This window comes from Dipodomys merriami, unplaced genomic scaffold (genome assembly GCF_024711535.1).
Source record: "Dipodomys merriami isolate MVZ:Mamm:240054 unplaced genomic scaffold, mDipMer1.0.p SCAF_158, whole genome shotgun sequence".
In the NCBI taxonomy this organism is placed as follows: domain Eukaryota; kingdom Metazoa; phylum Chordata; class Mammalia; order Rodentia; family Heteromyidae; genus Dipodomys; species Dipodomys merriami.
The window spans coordinates 2,632,097-2,646,660 of record NW_027202915.1 but is presented as its reverse complement, the minus strand read 5'-3'; the positions used below and the strand labels follow the sequence as shown (position 1 = coordinate 2,646,660).

Sequence of the window (14,564 nt, the reverse complement as noted above, 5' to 3'; positions counted from 1 at the left end):
CATAGGTAGCAGACTTATTTGCAATTATAAGGCAGCCTAAATTTGAACAATGGGGGAAGAGCTTGGTAAATTACAGTGCAGCAAAAGTATGTTGTGAAGGATTTTAGCAGCTTAAAATTGAAGAGCTAGATAAGAATACAAGTTTTTTAAATGTGTTTAAGTTTAAAATTTAAAATATGTGTGTAACTTATAAGCCAGTATATAAGAAGTACATTAACATTTTTACGGCTGCCATCTGGGAGTGATAGTTATGTGCATTTTCTCCCGTGGGATTTTCTGTATTTTCTAAGGTAAATTTTATTTCAGTATTTTAAAAATAGTAGGAAAAATAAGATAAGAAGGGTGAGTAATGGCTTCCTGCCTGGGTTCGTGACTTGGACACCAGGAAGTGGTGGGGATGTGGAGCTCAGAGCAGGGGCAGCACTGGAGGCTCAGCCTCCTTCACTAACCAGCTGTTGCTCATTGTGCAAAATCTTCTTCTTTTTAAGGTGATAAGAATTACAAGAATGACACTCCAGCTGAGGAGCCACAAGCTCCCAAAATCAAATTCAAGGATGAGAGGAGGTCAGTCACGTTCTGGTAGTGCCTGCGCTCAGATGCATGCAGGACTAGTGGCCGAGAAGCCATGCTAGGTTTTGCCATAATGTGAAAACCCACCTGAATGCACTTCATTCCAACTTAGAGACCTCAGTACACCTCACAAAGAACAATTTGCATACTGTTTGAAAATAATGCGCCTTTTATGACTAATTGTCCATCCTCTGTATGTATTTGAGAAAGTTACAAAATTGATATGAATCTCTTTTATTGAAGCTGCCATTTATAAGATGTAAAAGGTTGAAGCAGTGACCACATCTTTTAATTTTTGTCTCACTCATAAAGCCAGAGTCCTGTGAGTTGCGTGGCTGCAGTGTGTGGAGTCAGCCAGGGGCTCCTTGAAGCCAGGTTGTTGTGTCACTTCTCTGTCCTCTCCTTCCTTTCCCCTCCCCTCCCCTCCCCTTCCTCTCCCCTTCCCCTCTCCGTTCTTTTTCATTTTTGTCTGAGATGAGCTCAAGCTGAGCTCCTTACCTGACACTTTTGTTCATTGGCTAGTGACTCTACCAGCTGAGCTATCTCTCCAGCCTCCCCTCCCTCCTCTCTCCCCACTTCCCCTCCTGGTCTCCCCTTCCTTCTCTTCCTTCCTAGAATAGTGTCCTCTGAATGGACTCTGTCCTCTCCAGGCCCTGTGAGTTTTCAGGCCTGGAGACGACCTGGTTTTTTTTGCAAGGCTGACTCTTGTCATCCAAGCCTGAGCCCCTATTGGGCTCATCCTTTACCAGGGGACCCTAAAAATTCCCACTGTTGCCTTCTGTTCATCTCTGCCCCATCCCAGGGTGTGGCAGTTTGACTGCACAGAGCAATTATTCTGTCTTCTCATAGGTACCCTCAAACATCTTTTGTTTTTAGTTAAAAAGAAATTGTTATTATAAAGGTGATGTATAGAGGAGTTACTATTTTGTAAATCTGGTAATGAGTACTTCTATCCCACCTGTCCCCCCCTATCTCTCTTCTCCTCCCTCGCCCCTTTATTGGTGCTGGGCCTAGAGCTGGAACTCTGGGCCTGGGTGCTGTCCCTGAATTTCTTTTGCTCAAGGCTAGGGCTCTACCACTTGAGCCACAGCACTACTTCCAGGTTTTTCTGGGCTAGTAGTTTGTTGGAGATAAGAGTCTCATGGCCTTTCCTGCCAGGGCTGGCTCTGAACCATGATCCTCAGATCTCAGCCTCCTGAGTAGCTGGGATTATAGGCATGAGCCATCCACACCCAGCATGAGTACATTTTTTTTTGGACAATGTCACCTCTTCCTTTGCTTTCTCCAGTTTTCTTTCCTAGTCCTGCCCATAAGTTGTATAATTCCTGTTAACAGAGTGTAATCTAGTAAGTACACTGTCCCTGAGCTCTTTTCACTCAAGGCTAGCCACAGCACCACTTCTGGTTTTCTGGTGGTTAATTGGAGACAAGCCTCGTGGACTTTCCTGACTAGGCTGGCTTGTCTCTCAGCCTCCTGAGTAGCTAGGATTACAGGCGTGAGCCACCAGTGCCTGGCCCTAAAATTTTTATATCAACATTTAATTGTAGTATTTAAGGATGAAACTGGCAGAATATTAAAGTAAACTTATTTGCTCTTTTCTAAAAATTTTACCCTTCACCTTCCAGAAGCAGCTATTCCACGGATGAAAGTACATGGTTTCTGGAGAAAAATCCAGATAAATTAGCAATAATGCTCCAAAAGCTTTTTGTATTTGCATTTACCTGGGCCTTTGGAGGAACTTTAAAACGTGAAGATGAGCATGAAAACGATGTAATATTTCATTCAACATTTGGAAATAATTCACTTGCAGAAGTAACCTATAATTTTGATAGCCTTGTTCGTGAAATATTTGAACACGATTCACATAGAGGTATGTTCTGGGAGCAAAAAATCATTATTGTGCTTATTTAGAATATTTATTAGAAACTGTGATGGGCTCTGATTGATTAATGTGTGAAGATAAAAGGTACCCTCACTCCACTCAAATCACAGACTCGCCAACCGCAGCCCAACCACGGTGAAGCAGAAACTTCTAGAGGCGAAGAATAGTAGATTGTTAATTTTTTTTAATTCCAGTTATTTTATAAAGCCTGGGATTTACTCTGTATTTGTTTTGAGGTCAATTGCAATAAATGGAATCCACCTTATACTTTAAAATAGCAGCCTCCCCATCAACTATTGCTGATTGAAAGAGCTATAAACATATAGATTGTTGGAGCTGATATCAAACAGATAAAATATGAATCTACTTATAAGAATTTTGTTAACTAGGATGAGTACTAAAACATGATACTGAAAATGCATGTCCTGCTCACCCCTCCTCCCAGACACTCGCTTTGGAACCAGGGCCTTTTCTGTGAGAGCCCTGCACTCCTAGCCCTTTTATGTCAGAATTTCCCACTAAAAAACAGTATTACTTTTACAATGGAAAGTAGCTGAGTGACAAATAAGTGACACATTGGGTTGGCCACAGTCAGCACATTATGAGCATTTGCTAGCTTCCAGGCACAGGGTGGTAGGCAGGGCTTTGCAATAAGATTTCTAAGGACATCAGACAATAATTTTACTTTTTCTGTGTATAGAAAGAACAAAAAGCTAATGTAAGTTTGCTTTTGTACCACTCAATATTAGGGGAAACACAGGCCTATTTTATATAGTTGGATAAACCTTTGCTTCAAAATATATACCCTCTACTTCAAACACTACCTTTTGAGTAGAGTTCATATTGCTGTTGAGCACTCCTAAGTTGAGCCCTAATCTTACTTGGATTTTCTCACTCATCATTTTCAGAGTTAGGTATCAATCTACCAATTGGCGACCAGTCTATCTTTGGATATTTTGTCGATATACAGCAATGTGAATTCGTACCTTGGTCAGAGTTAGTTCCTAGTGTTCATACACTAATTCATAAAGGTAAGAATATTTTAAAAATCATATTTGGAACTGTTCTGAAATTCTGAGAGTGCTATATAAAAAGTAGCTATATTAGCCGGGTGCCGATGGCTCACGCCTGTAATCCTAGCTACTCAGGAGGCTGAGATCTGAGTTCAAAGTTCAAAGCCATCCAGTGCAGGAAAGTCCGTGAAACTCTTATCTCCAATAAACCACCAGAAAAACCGGAAGTGGCGCTGTGCTCAAGTGGTAGAGCGCTCGCCTTGAGCTGAAAAGCTGAGGAACAGCACCCAGGCCCAGAGTTCAAGCCCCACGACCGACCAAAAAAAAAAAAAAAGTAGTTATGTCTCCATCTTTGAGAACTAATAGATTCAGATTGTATACAGATGGTTTCTAATTTATGTTTATTAAATAAGCCTTATTAATCTTTGAATATTGCTTTTTGAGAAATTTGGAGTATATTTGGGTTTGTTTGTTTGTTTGTTTGTTTTTTGGGTCTGGTTGTGGGGCCTGAACTCTGGGCCTGGGTGCTGTCCCTCAGCTCTTCAGCTCAGGGTTAGCATTCTACCACTTGAGCCACAGTGCCACTTCCTGCTTTTTGCTTATGTGGTGCTGAGGAATCGAACCCAGGGCCTTATGCATGCAAGGCAAGCACTCTACCACTGAGCCACCTTCCTAGCCCGGGTGGAGTATATTTGTTTAGAGGCACATTGTAAAATTATAATGCATTAAAACTCTTTATTAGTGGTAGTATTTATTCTTTTAATTTGCTGTGACTACATGAAAGGAGAAAACGGCAAAGACCACTTCTGAGACAGGAAAAACGTGTATGAAAGATCTTCTGCTTGGTTATAAAGAAAGCCAATAATTTACAAAAGAGTAGTCATACTTTTACTACTTATGACATAGACATCCATCCACAGTAACTCTCTCAATTGTCTCCTGTCACAGGAGACACAGGAATGAGCCACACGTCAGGAGCTGGGTAGAAGTTTAAAGCTCTTTTTTAAAATCCTTGGCTTATGGTTTTTCCAACTGTGAAAACAGTTGCCATTCAGTTGAACCCATATGTTGAATTCTGAATTTGGATCTTTTCCCAGTCTAGCAACAAGCTACAGGGCTCTCTCCTAGTGCTGGGCAGTGCAGCAAGCCAAAGCCAGGCCACGGCCCCCACCACTCAGCATAGTGTTCCCAGGCAGGATGCTCAGAAGGCTAGATTAGGAAGTACACTTTTTAATCCCCTATTTTCAACTTACTGTAGGTTTACTGGAATGTAATCCGTCGCCTGTGTGTAAGAGCATGTGGGTAAGACATTTAATAAATGACAGTTGAATTGCTTTGAGGTCACATTTCTCTCACCAAAGAACTTCAAAGTTTGGTTGCAGGAAGTTTTGAGAGGAAAAAACCAAGGCTATCACAATTATAAAACCCTCAGAAAGATCTAATTCTACATTTATGTTGGCTGGAAACACCAAGATTATATTGTACAATATTTTACCACCCAGTACATATTAGTAGACTTAGTTATTTAAAACACCTACATTGTTTTTCATGTTAGAGCTATTATTGATTTTGGGAGTGTTGTGCTTTTTTTCGTTTAGTTTGCTTTTTTCCCAGTCCTGGGGCTTGAACTTGGCTAAGGTGCTGTCCCTTAGCTTTTTGTTCAAGGCTAGCACTCTACTACTTGAGCCGTAGCTCCACTTATGGCTCTTTTGGTGATTAATTGCAGATAAGAGTCTCACAGACCTTTTTGTCTGGGCTGGTTTTGAACACAATCCTCAGATCTCAGCCTCCTAAGTACGTAGGATTACAGTCATGAGCCACCAATGCCTAGCTTATTGGTCATTTTTATCCTTAGATTTTTGCTGTTATTGAGAAAAGATATAACTAATAGCATTTATTCATAACTCCAATATCCAATAAATGATAGTTATTTATGAATAAAATATATCTTCCTCTTTGGGAAACCAGTGTTATTTTCTCCAGTTCTATTCTAAGACATTGCTTCCTTCTGGTTGCAACTTTCTGCATGCAAACAGGTTTCCAAGCTGAATCTGTAACCAAATTTTTCACAAAATCCTTTTTCCAGGGAAAAACCAGTTTACATATGAAGCATTGTAGAATTGTTCAGCAACCACCCCTAGTGACTGAGGCTTTTCCTCACAGAATTTGTATTTAAAAAGAATAATCCTAATTGTTTGTTATCAGGAGATGCAGGACACATTAACCAATCAGTTTCTCAACGTACATACCTTTTTATTTTTGTGGGAATATAAAAAAAAGATCAATGATAAATGGTTCATTCTTCCATAGAAAAGTGGGAAGATGATGATCCTTTTAAATAATTTTAAAGAGAGGAGGGTATATATATTCTCCTCCTCTTTGCCCTTTTTGCTCCTGGTTGCAGATATGTAATAGAAAAAAGGTTCCCACGGAGGACCTGAATGGGAAAGTTCAAGGATAGCAGGGCGAAAAGATAAAGCTGGGCGGACTCCCAACCCTGAGCAGCTGACATAGCTTTACAGAAGAATGAGTCCACGGTTTGAAAGGCATTCTTCTTTTTTGTTTAAGTTTTTGTTATCTTTAGGTAGTTGTACTGAGGGATTGCCACTTAACAAAGCAGTTTGTGAATACAATGCATCTTGATCCATGTCACCCCTTTCAACATAAGCTACTCTTATATGTGGAGCTGTTATGGCAAACAGGAAAAATATACATATTTCCTTTTTTTTTCCTTTTTTGGCTGGTTCTGAGGCTCGAACTCAGGACCTAGGCTCTCCCCCTGAGCTTATGTGCTCAAGGCTAACACTACCACCTGAGCTACAGCCCTACTTCCATGCTTTGGTGGTTAATTGGAGATGAAGAGTCTCCCAGTCTTTTCCACCTGGACTGTCTTCAACCACAACCTCAGATCTCAGCCTCCTGAGTAACTAGGATTACAGGGCCCAGCTAAAAATAGGATTTTTATCACCCTAAATACACCTTTTAGTAGTTGGGCATGAAGTGATGACATTAAAAGAGTCCTTGACATAGCTGACACTAGAGACAGAGGCTTGGTGATGAGGGTCTGTCACTGGGGAGACCCTTGCGACATTGGTGTGGCCTGGTGCACACTCAGCAGCCTGTTGCCTGTGGTACCTTGGCGGAGAATAAGCACATGGGAACTGACTGCTTCAGGCGCCTGTACTGACGTCCAGTAAGAGAGAAGTGGATTTAGATAAATGCACGCGAGCTGCAGGAGAGGATAGGGAGAGCAGGGCCTTGTGGGGCCACCGCCCAACGGTGCAGGGCCTGGGCCGGACTTCGGGAAACAGCGCTGCTTCTGCCCCCAGACCTCAGAGGTTGCAGCGTGGACCTTGCATTTCTCAGGGGCCTTGTGTCCAGTGCTTTCTGCTAGGTGGGTGCCTCTCCACAACGAGGGTTGGTCCCCCCACGAGGGCCTGTGGCTGCCTTCATGAACTTGGGGGGAGGATAAGCAAATGGGGTGAGTACAGAAAGCAAAGAGCGAGGGCAAACCCAGTGCTTGCTCTACCCCTGAGCCATGCCCCGAGACCCAGAACAATAGGTGAAACCTCTTAGCATCCTTGCCTGGTTATAGCACTGACTGAAAGGGAAAAGATGGGCTAGCCTCTGTCCGGAGGATTGCAGAACTCTCTTTCCACTCTCACGGTAGAGAGGGGACTGGAGGAAAGCATGAGATGAACCACACACCTTATTTAGGCTTCCCATCCCACTTGATACGTTTAAATATGAATTTCATAATACTACAATTCAACCCAGCGAGATTACTGAAGAAATTAAACAAACTGATCAAGTTAAGACTCAGGTTTGCTGTTTGAGGGCCAAGAAAAAGAAAGCCAGAGCTGCCTCCCTCTGCCTGCTTTCCTCCCCCCTCTCTCTTTCTCTCTCTCTCTCTCTAATAGAGATTCTTTTTTTTTTTCATCTTTAACCTTGGCAAAGGTCTTGGTTACTTTGGGAAGGTATAAAGACTCCAGTATTGGCAAGCAATTTATCAGTGTCCATCAAAATCATAAGCCAGATGCCTGTGGCTCACACCTGTGCCACTCCTGAGGAGGCTGGAATCTGTAGGGTCATGACTGAAGCCAACCCAGGCAGAAAAGTTCACTGGTTTCCATCTCCGAAATAACCAGCAAATGGCACACAGTTAGAAGTGTGGCTCAACTGGTAGAACACCTGCCAAGAGAAGAAACAAGCTTAATAAATGTGAGGCCCTGTGTTTAAAAGTATAAAGTGTACAGTTTATAATTTATGTTGACCACAATTCTACTTACAAGAAGTGATTCCATGCGTATGTGAAACGCTATGAATATTGCATAAATCTAATTTATTTATAATAGCAAAGGCCATTTGTGTAGCATGAGTGAAAAGCTTACTATTAAATGGAATCAAAAAGCATCTAGTACCTAAAAGACTAGATTAGCATTTCCTTCTAGGCCATTGGAAACTTGAAAGGTTTTTGAACTTAGGGACATCACTGCTGAGTGACCTCCAACGAGCTGGTGAGAACATCCTGATGGAGTACGGAGGGTGGATTAACCATACTGCCACCAGGGACACCACCTGCCTCACGTTCCTCATGAGCCTGCTCCTGAAGAGCTCCAGCCCTGTGCTGCTCATAGGTAAGACAAATGTGTAACTGAAACCATGTCAGAGGTAAGAAGAGGTCTGAAGATGACTTATTCTTTGCAGTTTTGAAGTGGGTGAATAAACAGGCCCTTGAAAGGGTTTGGCAGTTTATATTGATTTCTGTTCTAACCAAGACTATTCCAGTACAGGACAGACACACAGCAGTTCATGAACACCCACATTCCAGTACAGGACAGACACACAGCAGTTCATGAACACCCACATTCCAGTATGGACAGTACAATAAGAGCTGGTCTAGAACTCTCTATGTAGTCCTATTGCCTCTGTCTCCTGAGCCTCCATGTGCAGCTTGGGCATTATAAATCTTTCTATATTGTTATTTCCCCCAGGACTAATTCTAGAATTAGAAGTATTATAAAAAATTGGGTTGACCTCAATAGACAATGGGCTTTCAAGTCCCAATTGGTTTAATTAAACATTATTACACAAATATTTTCAGCCTCTACTGTCACTAAAGGGTAATTTGATGTAACTCCTACTCTAAACATTTCTTTGAATTTACCAGTTACCTTTACCAATCCTCTAACTTGTGTATCAACAGAGGCAAATTGAGTGACATTTTTATTTCTACCTTCAAAAACATGGCAGTAAACCGGGCACCAGTGGCTCACGCCTGTAATCCTAGCTACTCAGGAGGCTGAGATCTGAGTTCAAAGTTCAAAGCCATCCAGTGCAGGAAAGTCTATGAGGCTCTTATCTCCAATAAACCACCAGAAAACCAGAAGTGGCGCTGTGGCTCAAGTGGTAGAGCACTCGCCTTGAACTGAAGAGCTGAGGGACAGCGCCCAGGCCCAGAGTTCAAGCCCCACAACCAACCAAAAAACAAAAAAGAAAACAACAAAAACAAAAACTTGGCAATGTAACTCTGAAAATCCATAGCGTGCCAATCACTGTTTCTACTGTACTTCTTTGTGGAATGTGAAGTCACAGGTCCCTTTCTGCTTCAGAAAGAAAGTCATGGCCAGGCCCATGGCTTTAGTGCTAGAACCCCTGCCTAGCAAGCATGAGCCCTCAAGTTCAAATCCCAGAACTACCAAAAAGTAAAGAAATGTATCACTAAATTTCTCCTGCAGACTGTACTGGTAGAACATTTTCAAAGAGCTAGTAATGCTGGCACACAGCTGTAGTCCCAGCCCTTGAGAAGTTTTGAAACAGAAAGATCATGAGTTTGAAACCTGTCTGTGTTTCATAGCAAGACTGCCACACACACACACACACACAAACACACACACACACACACACACACACACACACACACACACACACGAATTAATGGATGCCGGAGCCTGCCGGCAACGAAAGGGAATCCTGAATTAGGGGGCAAGGACGGAAAAATAAAGACATAAGACAAAGGATGGGGTCAGGAGGTCTGCAGCTCAAGACTGCAGTACCGTTTATTTTTAACTTTCCCTAATATATACTATTAGAAGTCAAGAGATAACATAAGGTTACAGTAGTCCAGAAAAACGAGGAAAATTTCAGTAAAAACAGAGTGCAGTAAAAACAGGCCAAGGTCAACTGGTAGAAAGTAAAACAAACTCTGAAGACATAGCAAAGCAATCCCGGGCACCGGGTGTTTTTCAAGAAAGCCAGCTCCTTGTACGTGCCTTCAAGTGAGCATCAGGGTCAAGATGACCTTTAAACTTTACAGTTGGCTCCCAACAAATGGAGATTTCATTTCTTGTAGTATCTCTACTAGTAGTATCTCTTGTAGTATGCTACAAGCAAAAATATTTGCAATAGAAATAATGATTAGCTCTTAATCTACTTCTAATAAAGGATGTAAATCAAACAGATTGAGAGGTTCATATTAACCACTTAAATTAGCTTCTCCTGCTTTAATTTAAAAAAAAAAAAAAAGAAGAGAGAAGAAAGAAGAAAAAAAGGATCACAGTTTAAAACCAGCCCAGGCAGAAAAGTCCATGAGACTCTGTCTCTAATTAACCAACAGAAAGCTGTGTTGGAGGCGTGGATCAAGTGATAACATGGCACCATGCACAAGCACACTGAACAAGAGTGTAAAGCCCTGCGTTCAGCCTCCAGTAGTAGGGGAGGCTGTACAAATTTCAAAGGCAGGAGAGTGCTATTGCTTCACTTCAGCGTGCTAACGTGTATTTCCTCCTAGGCGAGTCTGGTGTTGGGAAAACGGCGACCATTAACCAAATGCTTGAGAAGTTAGAAGTCCCAGGAGCACTGGATATCAAATATGGGTCCATCTTAGGAGATGTCCTATTACATAATGAAATTAAAAAGTCAAGGTTGTATATATTAAACTCCAAATGTTATTTGTCTGATAAAATGTTTGCCTTAATGTATGTGTACCTTGTTTTAAAGTAAATCTGTTATCCCAAAATGAAAAATTACTCAAATGAAATAATTTTTTTCTATTCTCAACTGTCCATGTTTGACAGACAATAAGTGTTATCTATTTTGCCTACAATATAGTTAGGAAACAGCTGTTAGCTAATTAACATCCTTTGCCCCATACACTTGACATTTATTTTAATGAAAACACTTAAAATTTGCTCCTTTAGCAACTTTTAGATATACATTATTAATTACTCCATGCTGTACAGTAGACCGTGAAATCTCATTCCTTCTATGGAACTGAAGCTGGTGTGAGATAAGCATCTCCCCATTTCTAGCTACCCTGCCATCGGCTCCTGACAAGAACATCTTATTGTCAGCATCTCTTCACTCGGCTTTTCTCAATTAGTAATAGAATGAAGATTATGAAGTCTTCATTTTGCCATGCCTGGTTGATTTCTCTATTGTCATGCCAGTTCCATGTTATTGTCATTACTTTTGACTTGCAGTATATTTTGAAGCCACATGCTATTTTGCCTTTGTTCTTTTTTGTTCAGAATTGCTTTGGCTATTTGGAGTTGTTTGTGTTCCAAAGGAAAAATGAAAAGTAGCACTAGAATTTTGCTAGTGATTTCATTGGATAGGACAGGATGGATGAAGTAACAGAACTATTTCTTCTAGTCTGTGAACACAGGGCAGGGTTTTCCATCTATTTGTGTTTTCCTCAATTTTTCCCATTAGTGCTTTATAGTTTTAATATGTAGATTTTTCATCTCCTGATTAAATTTACTCCTAAATGTCTTTTCAGCCATAGGGATTGAACCCTGTTCCTTGCCCATGTTAGGCAAATGATCTACCACTAAGCTACCAATCCTTGGAGTTTTGTTTTGTTTTTGTTTTTTTGAGACAGTCTGTCTTTGTAACCCAGGCCAGCCTAGCCTGGGAGCCCTCCTGCCTCAGCCTCTGAGTTCTGAGATGTATGGTATCTGAGTTATTTTCTAGTGATAGTGTGAAGGAGGTAGCTTTTCTTTTTTCAGATAGTTTGCTGTTAGCATATAGAAACTGAACTGGTTTTTGTATTTTGATTTTAAATCCTACAACTTTATTAAATTCATTTATCAGTTCTGATTATTGGTGCAAATAAAATGATACCATCAGCATAAATAATCTCACCTCTTCCTTTCCTCTTCATATGCCTTTGTTTCTTTTCTTTCCTGGTTGTTCTGATGGAGACATCTAGCACTAACTTACAAGGAAGTAGCTGGTGCCCTGGCCACACAGGAAGAACTCTGAGTGGGAGGCTGGCTGTGGATTTGCATGTGGTTTTTAGGTTGAGGCACATCTCTTCCTAACATTGTAAAGGTTTTGTTATAATGGAATATGTTAACTTTTGTGGCATGCTTTTTCTGTGGCAGTTGAGATGGTCACACAGCCTTTGCCCCTCTCTCTACTGATGTGATGTATCACATTTATTATTTTTGTGTGTTGAACCCTGTATGTTGAACCACTTGATCATGGTGACTGATCCTTTTAATGTTCTTTTTGAATTCAGTTTTGTTAACCTTTCATTGATGATTTTTGCCTCTGTGTTTATCTAAGATATTGTCCTAAAATTTTCTTTTCTTGTAGTGTTATTTTTGGGCTTTGATGTCATGAAGATGCTACTGTTGTGAATTGAGTTTGGAAGTATTCCTTCCACCTCCACTCATTGTTAACATGTGAGAGGTTTGGTGCCTGTTCTTCCTTCAATGATTGGCAGAATTCATTAGGAAGCCAGTCTGTCAGCTCTTCCTTAAATGACTGGTAGAATTCATTATGGAGCCATGCTGTTCTGGGCCCTTCTTTGGCAGGAGGGTTTTAACTACTAACCTCACCTCCTTGCTTTTCATTCGTTTACCCAGATTTTCTGTTTAAAAGAAAATAGTTATTTTTCCAAACTACTAGCAATGAGATTCATTCCTCTGAGTCAGAAATTCTTACATTTATTTTTAATATAGCAAAATTTTAAATCTCAATTATTATATAGCATGAAATACAGCTGCAAGCCTGGCACTGGTGGCTCATACCTGTAATCATAACTACACAGGAAGCTGAGATCTGAGGATTACATCTCAAAGCCAGCCCAGGCAGAAAAGTCTGAGAGACTCTTAACTCCACTTAGCCAGAAAAAAAAAAACAGCCAAAAGCAGAAGTGTGGCTCAAGTGGTAGAGCAGCAGCCTTGAGCAAAAGAGCCAAGCACTAATGTCAGGCCCTGAGTTCAAGCACCAATACCAGCACAAAACAGAAAGGAAGGAAAGAAGAAAGAGAGGGGGAAAGGAGAAAGAGAGAGAAAAGGAAATAGGGAGGGAAGAATGCAGGGAGGGAGGGAGGGTAAGACAGAGAGAGGAAGGAAGGGAGGGAAGGAAGCAAAGGAAGGAAAAGGAAAGGCAGAAAGAAAGAGAAAGACAACGAGAAGGAAAAAGAAAGATAGGTGTAAACTTTTTCCTCCTAGAATAAGCACTTAAGCTGTACAAATCAAGTTTTTCATACTATTGTTGCACTAGAAAAAAAGATCTACTTATCAAACATAAAAATGCAGGGGATTTCCCACCTCTTACTGGGGGAAAAAAGAAAAATTATAAGTTGTACAAGCAAAAAGTGTTACTACAAGTTACTACAAGTTCTGTTGATGTATTAGAGAAAACAGTTGTTGTTTGGATTGAACAAGAAGCCCTGCTCTAGATGATAGCATTGTATTCCATGTCACTGGGCTTGGACATCTCATGTGCGTTGACCTTAACACATCCAAAACCTGACTTTACATCCCTTCGAGGCCCCGTCACCCATGGCTTTCATTCCAGCAAATGAGACTCCATACTGGGGCCTGGGGCTCAGGGCCCATCGGGTGTGGGTCATTTCTCATCTTCTCCAGTCTGTGTCCAAAGCCCCTGTGATCCTGCTCCCCTCCCCCGCTGACGCCTACTTCACTTCAATACCTCCTTTTTAAAGTGGAAATTATTTCTGAAGCTAATACAGTAGAATACATTGCTAGCACAAATAATTGGGAATCTGATAAAAAATATGTACACTTAACATTTTAAATGGATTTTGACAACAGAGAAAGACAATTCTTTTCAATCCAACACAAAAACTTTACTGTAAAATAAACCCCCTAGTGTTAGGTAAATGAGTCTTTTGGTGTTTGATCTGTAGAGCAAAATGCATTTTATAAAGGCCCAAGGAAATGATGGCTTAATTAACCTTAGAAAATGTCCAATAACTGGTATGTTATGAGTATCCTGGGTTTTTTTCAATTTAATCCAATATTTTATTAAATTTGAATGTTGATTATAATAGTGATACTGATTTTATCTCAAAAAATGTAAATAGAGAAAAATAAGGCTTTTTGTGGGAGATGGAAACAAAATAAGCTATATGCTGTTATGGTTACTATTTTTTTCTTACTACAACTACGGTGGTAATCAACTAACTTTGGATCCTTAAATCATTTGATTCCAATAGTCTAAAGCAAAATCTCAGCATCCTGATCTCCAAGACTCACAAGAAGGAGGGCGGAAGCCCAGGTACATGTGATAGTGCCGCTCAACAACCATTCCGGGATCATGGTGCAGCCACACAACCATACACAAGCCACTCAGAGGGAAAACCGTACTTGGTAAATGTATCCAGTACCTCAGAAAGCACCTGAGGCCACTCAGAAAGCAGAGGCTACCATCAAAACCTGACATCCAGCTCACGCCTGCCAACAATCTGCTTCTCTTTCACTCACTTAGATTTGGCACAGGCAAAAGTTACGATTCTGTAGCCCTCAAATCTGGTCATAAGACAGGAACATTAGATGGGATCTCAGGAGTAACAGCTGTGCTTCCCAGGAAGGAAGGTGTGGCAGCGGGAAGCTGGGGAAGGGCAATGGGAAAGGCAGCCAGAAGATGTGCCAGAGGCATCTGTGTGTTGAAGTGTGGTTCTCGCTCAGGGAATGCACTCTGTTTGGGTTTCCTTGGCACAGCCGCTGCATGCTGCTTTGGGATCTAGTTCTGTGTGTCTGACATGCACAGATGGGAAGAGGGTCTGCTGAGCTTTCCCACTGCTGCACGTGGCTGTGGCTCAAAACTTTTGCCTCCAAAAT

The 14,564-nt window shown here is 41.2% G+C and overlaps 1 protein-coding gene across 1 annotated transcript in view; it reads left to right on the top strand.

Annotated features, from left to right (window-relative positions):
- Dnah14 (dynein axonemal heavy chain 14) overlaps positions 1-14,564 on the top strand; it is a 170,970-nt gene that overhangs the window by 76,459 nt on the left and 79,947 nt on the right. Inside the window, 6 exon segments of the mRNA XM_070023147.1 lie at positions 489-564; positions 2,196-2,440; positions 3,361-3,483; positions 7,950-8,102; positions 10,256-10,388; positions 13,940-14,001. Coding sequence (XP_069879248.1) covers positions 489-564; positions 2,196-2,440; positions 3,361-3,483; positions 7,950-8,102; positions 10,256-10,388; positions 13,940-14,001 — 792 coding nt within the window.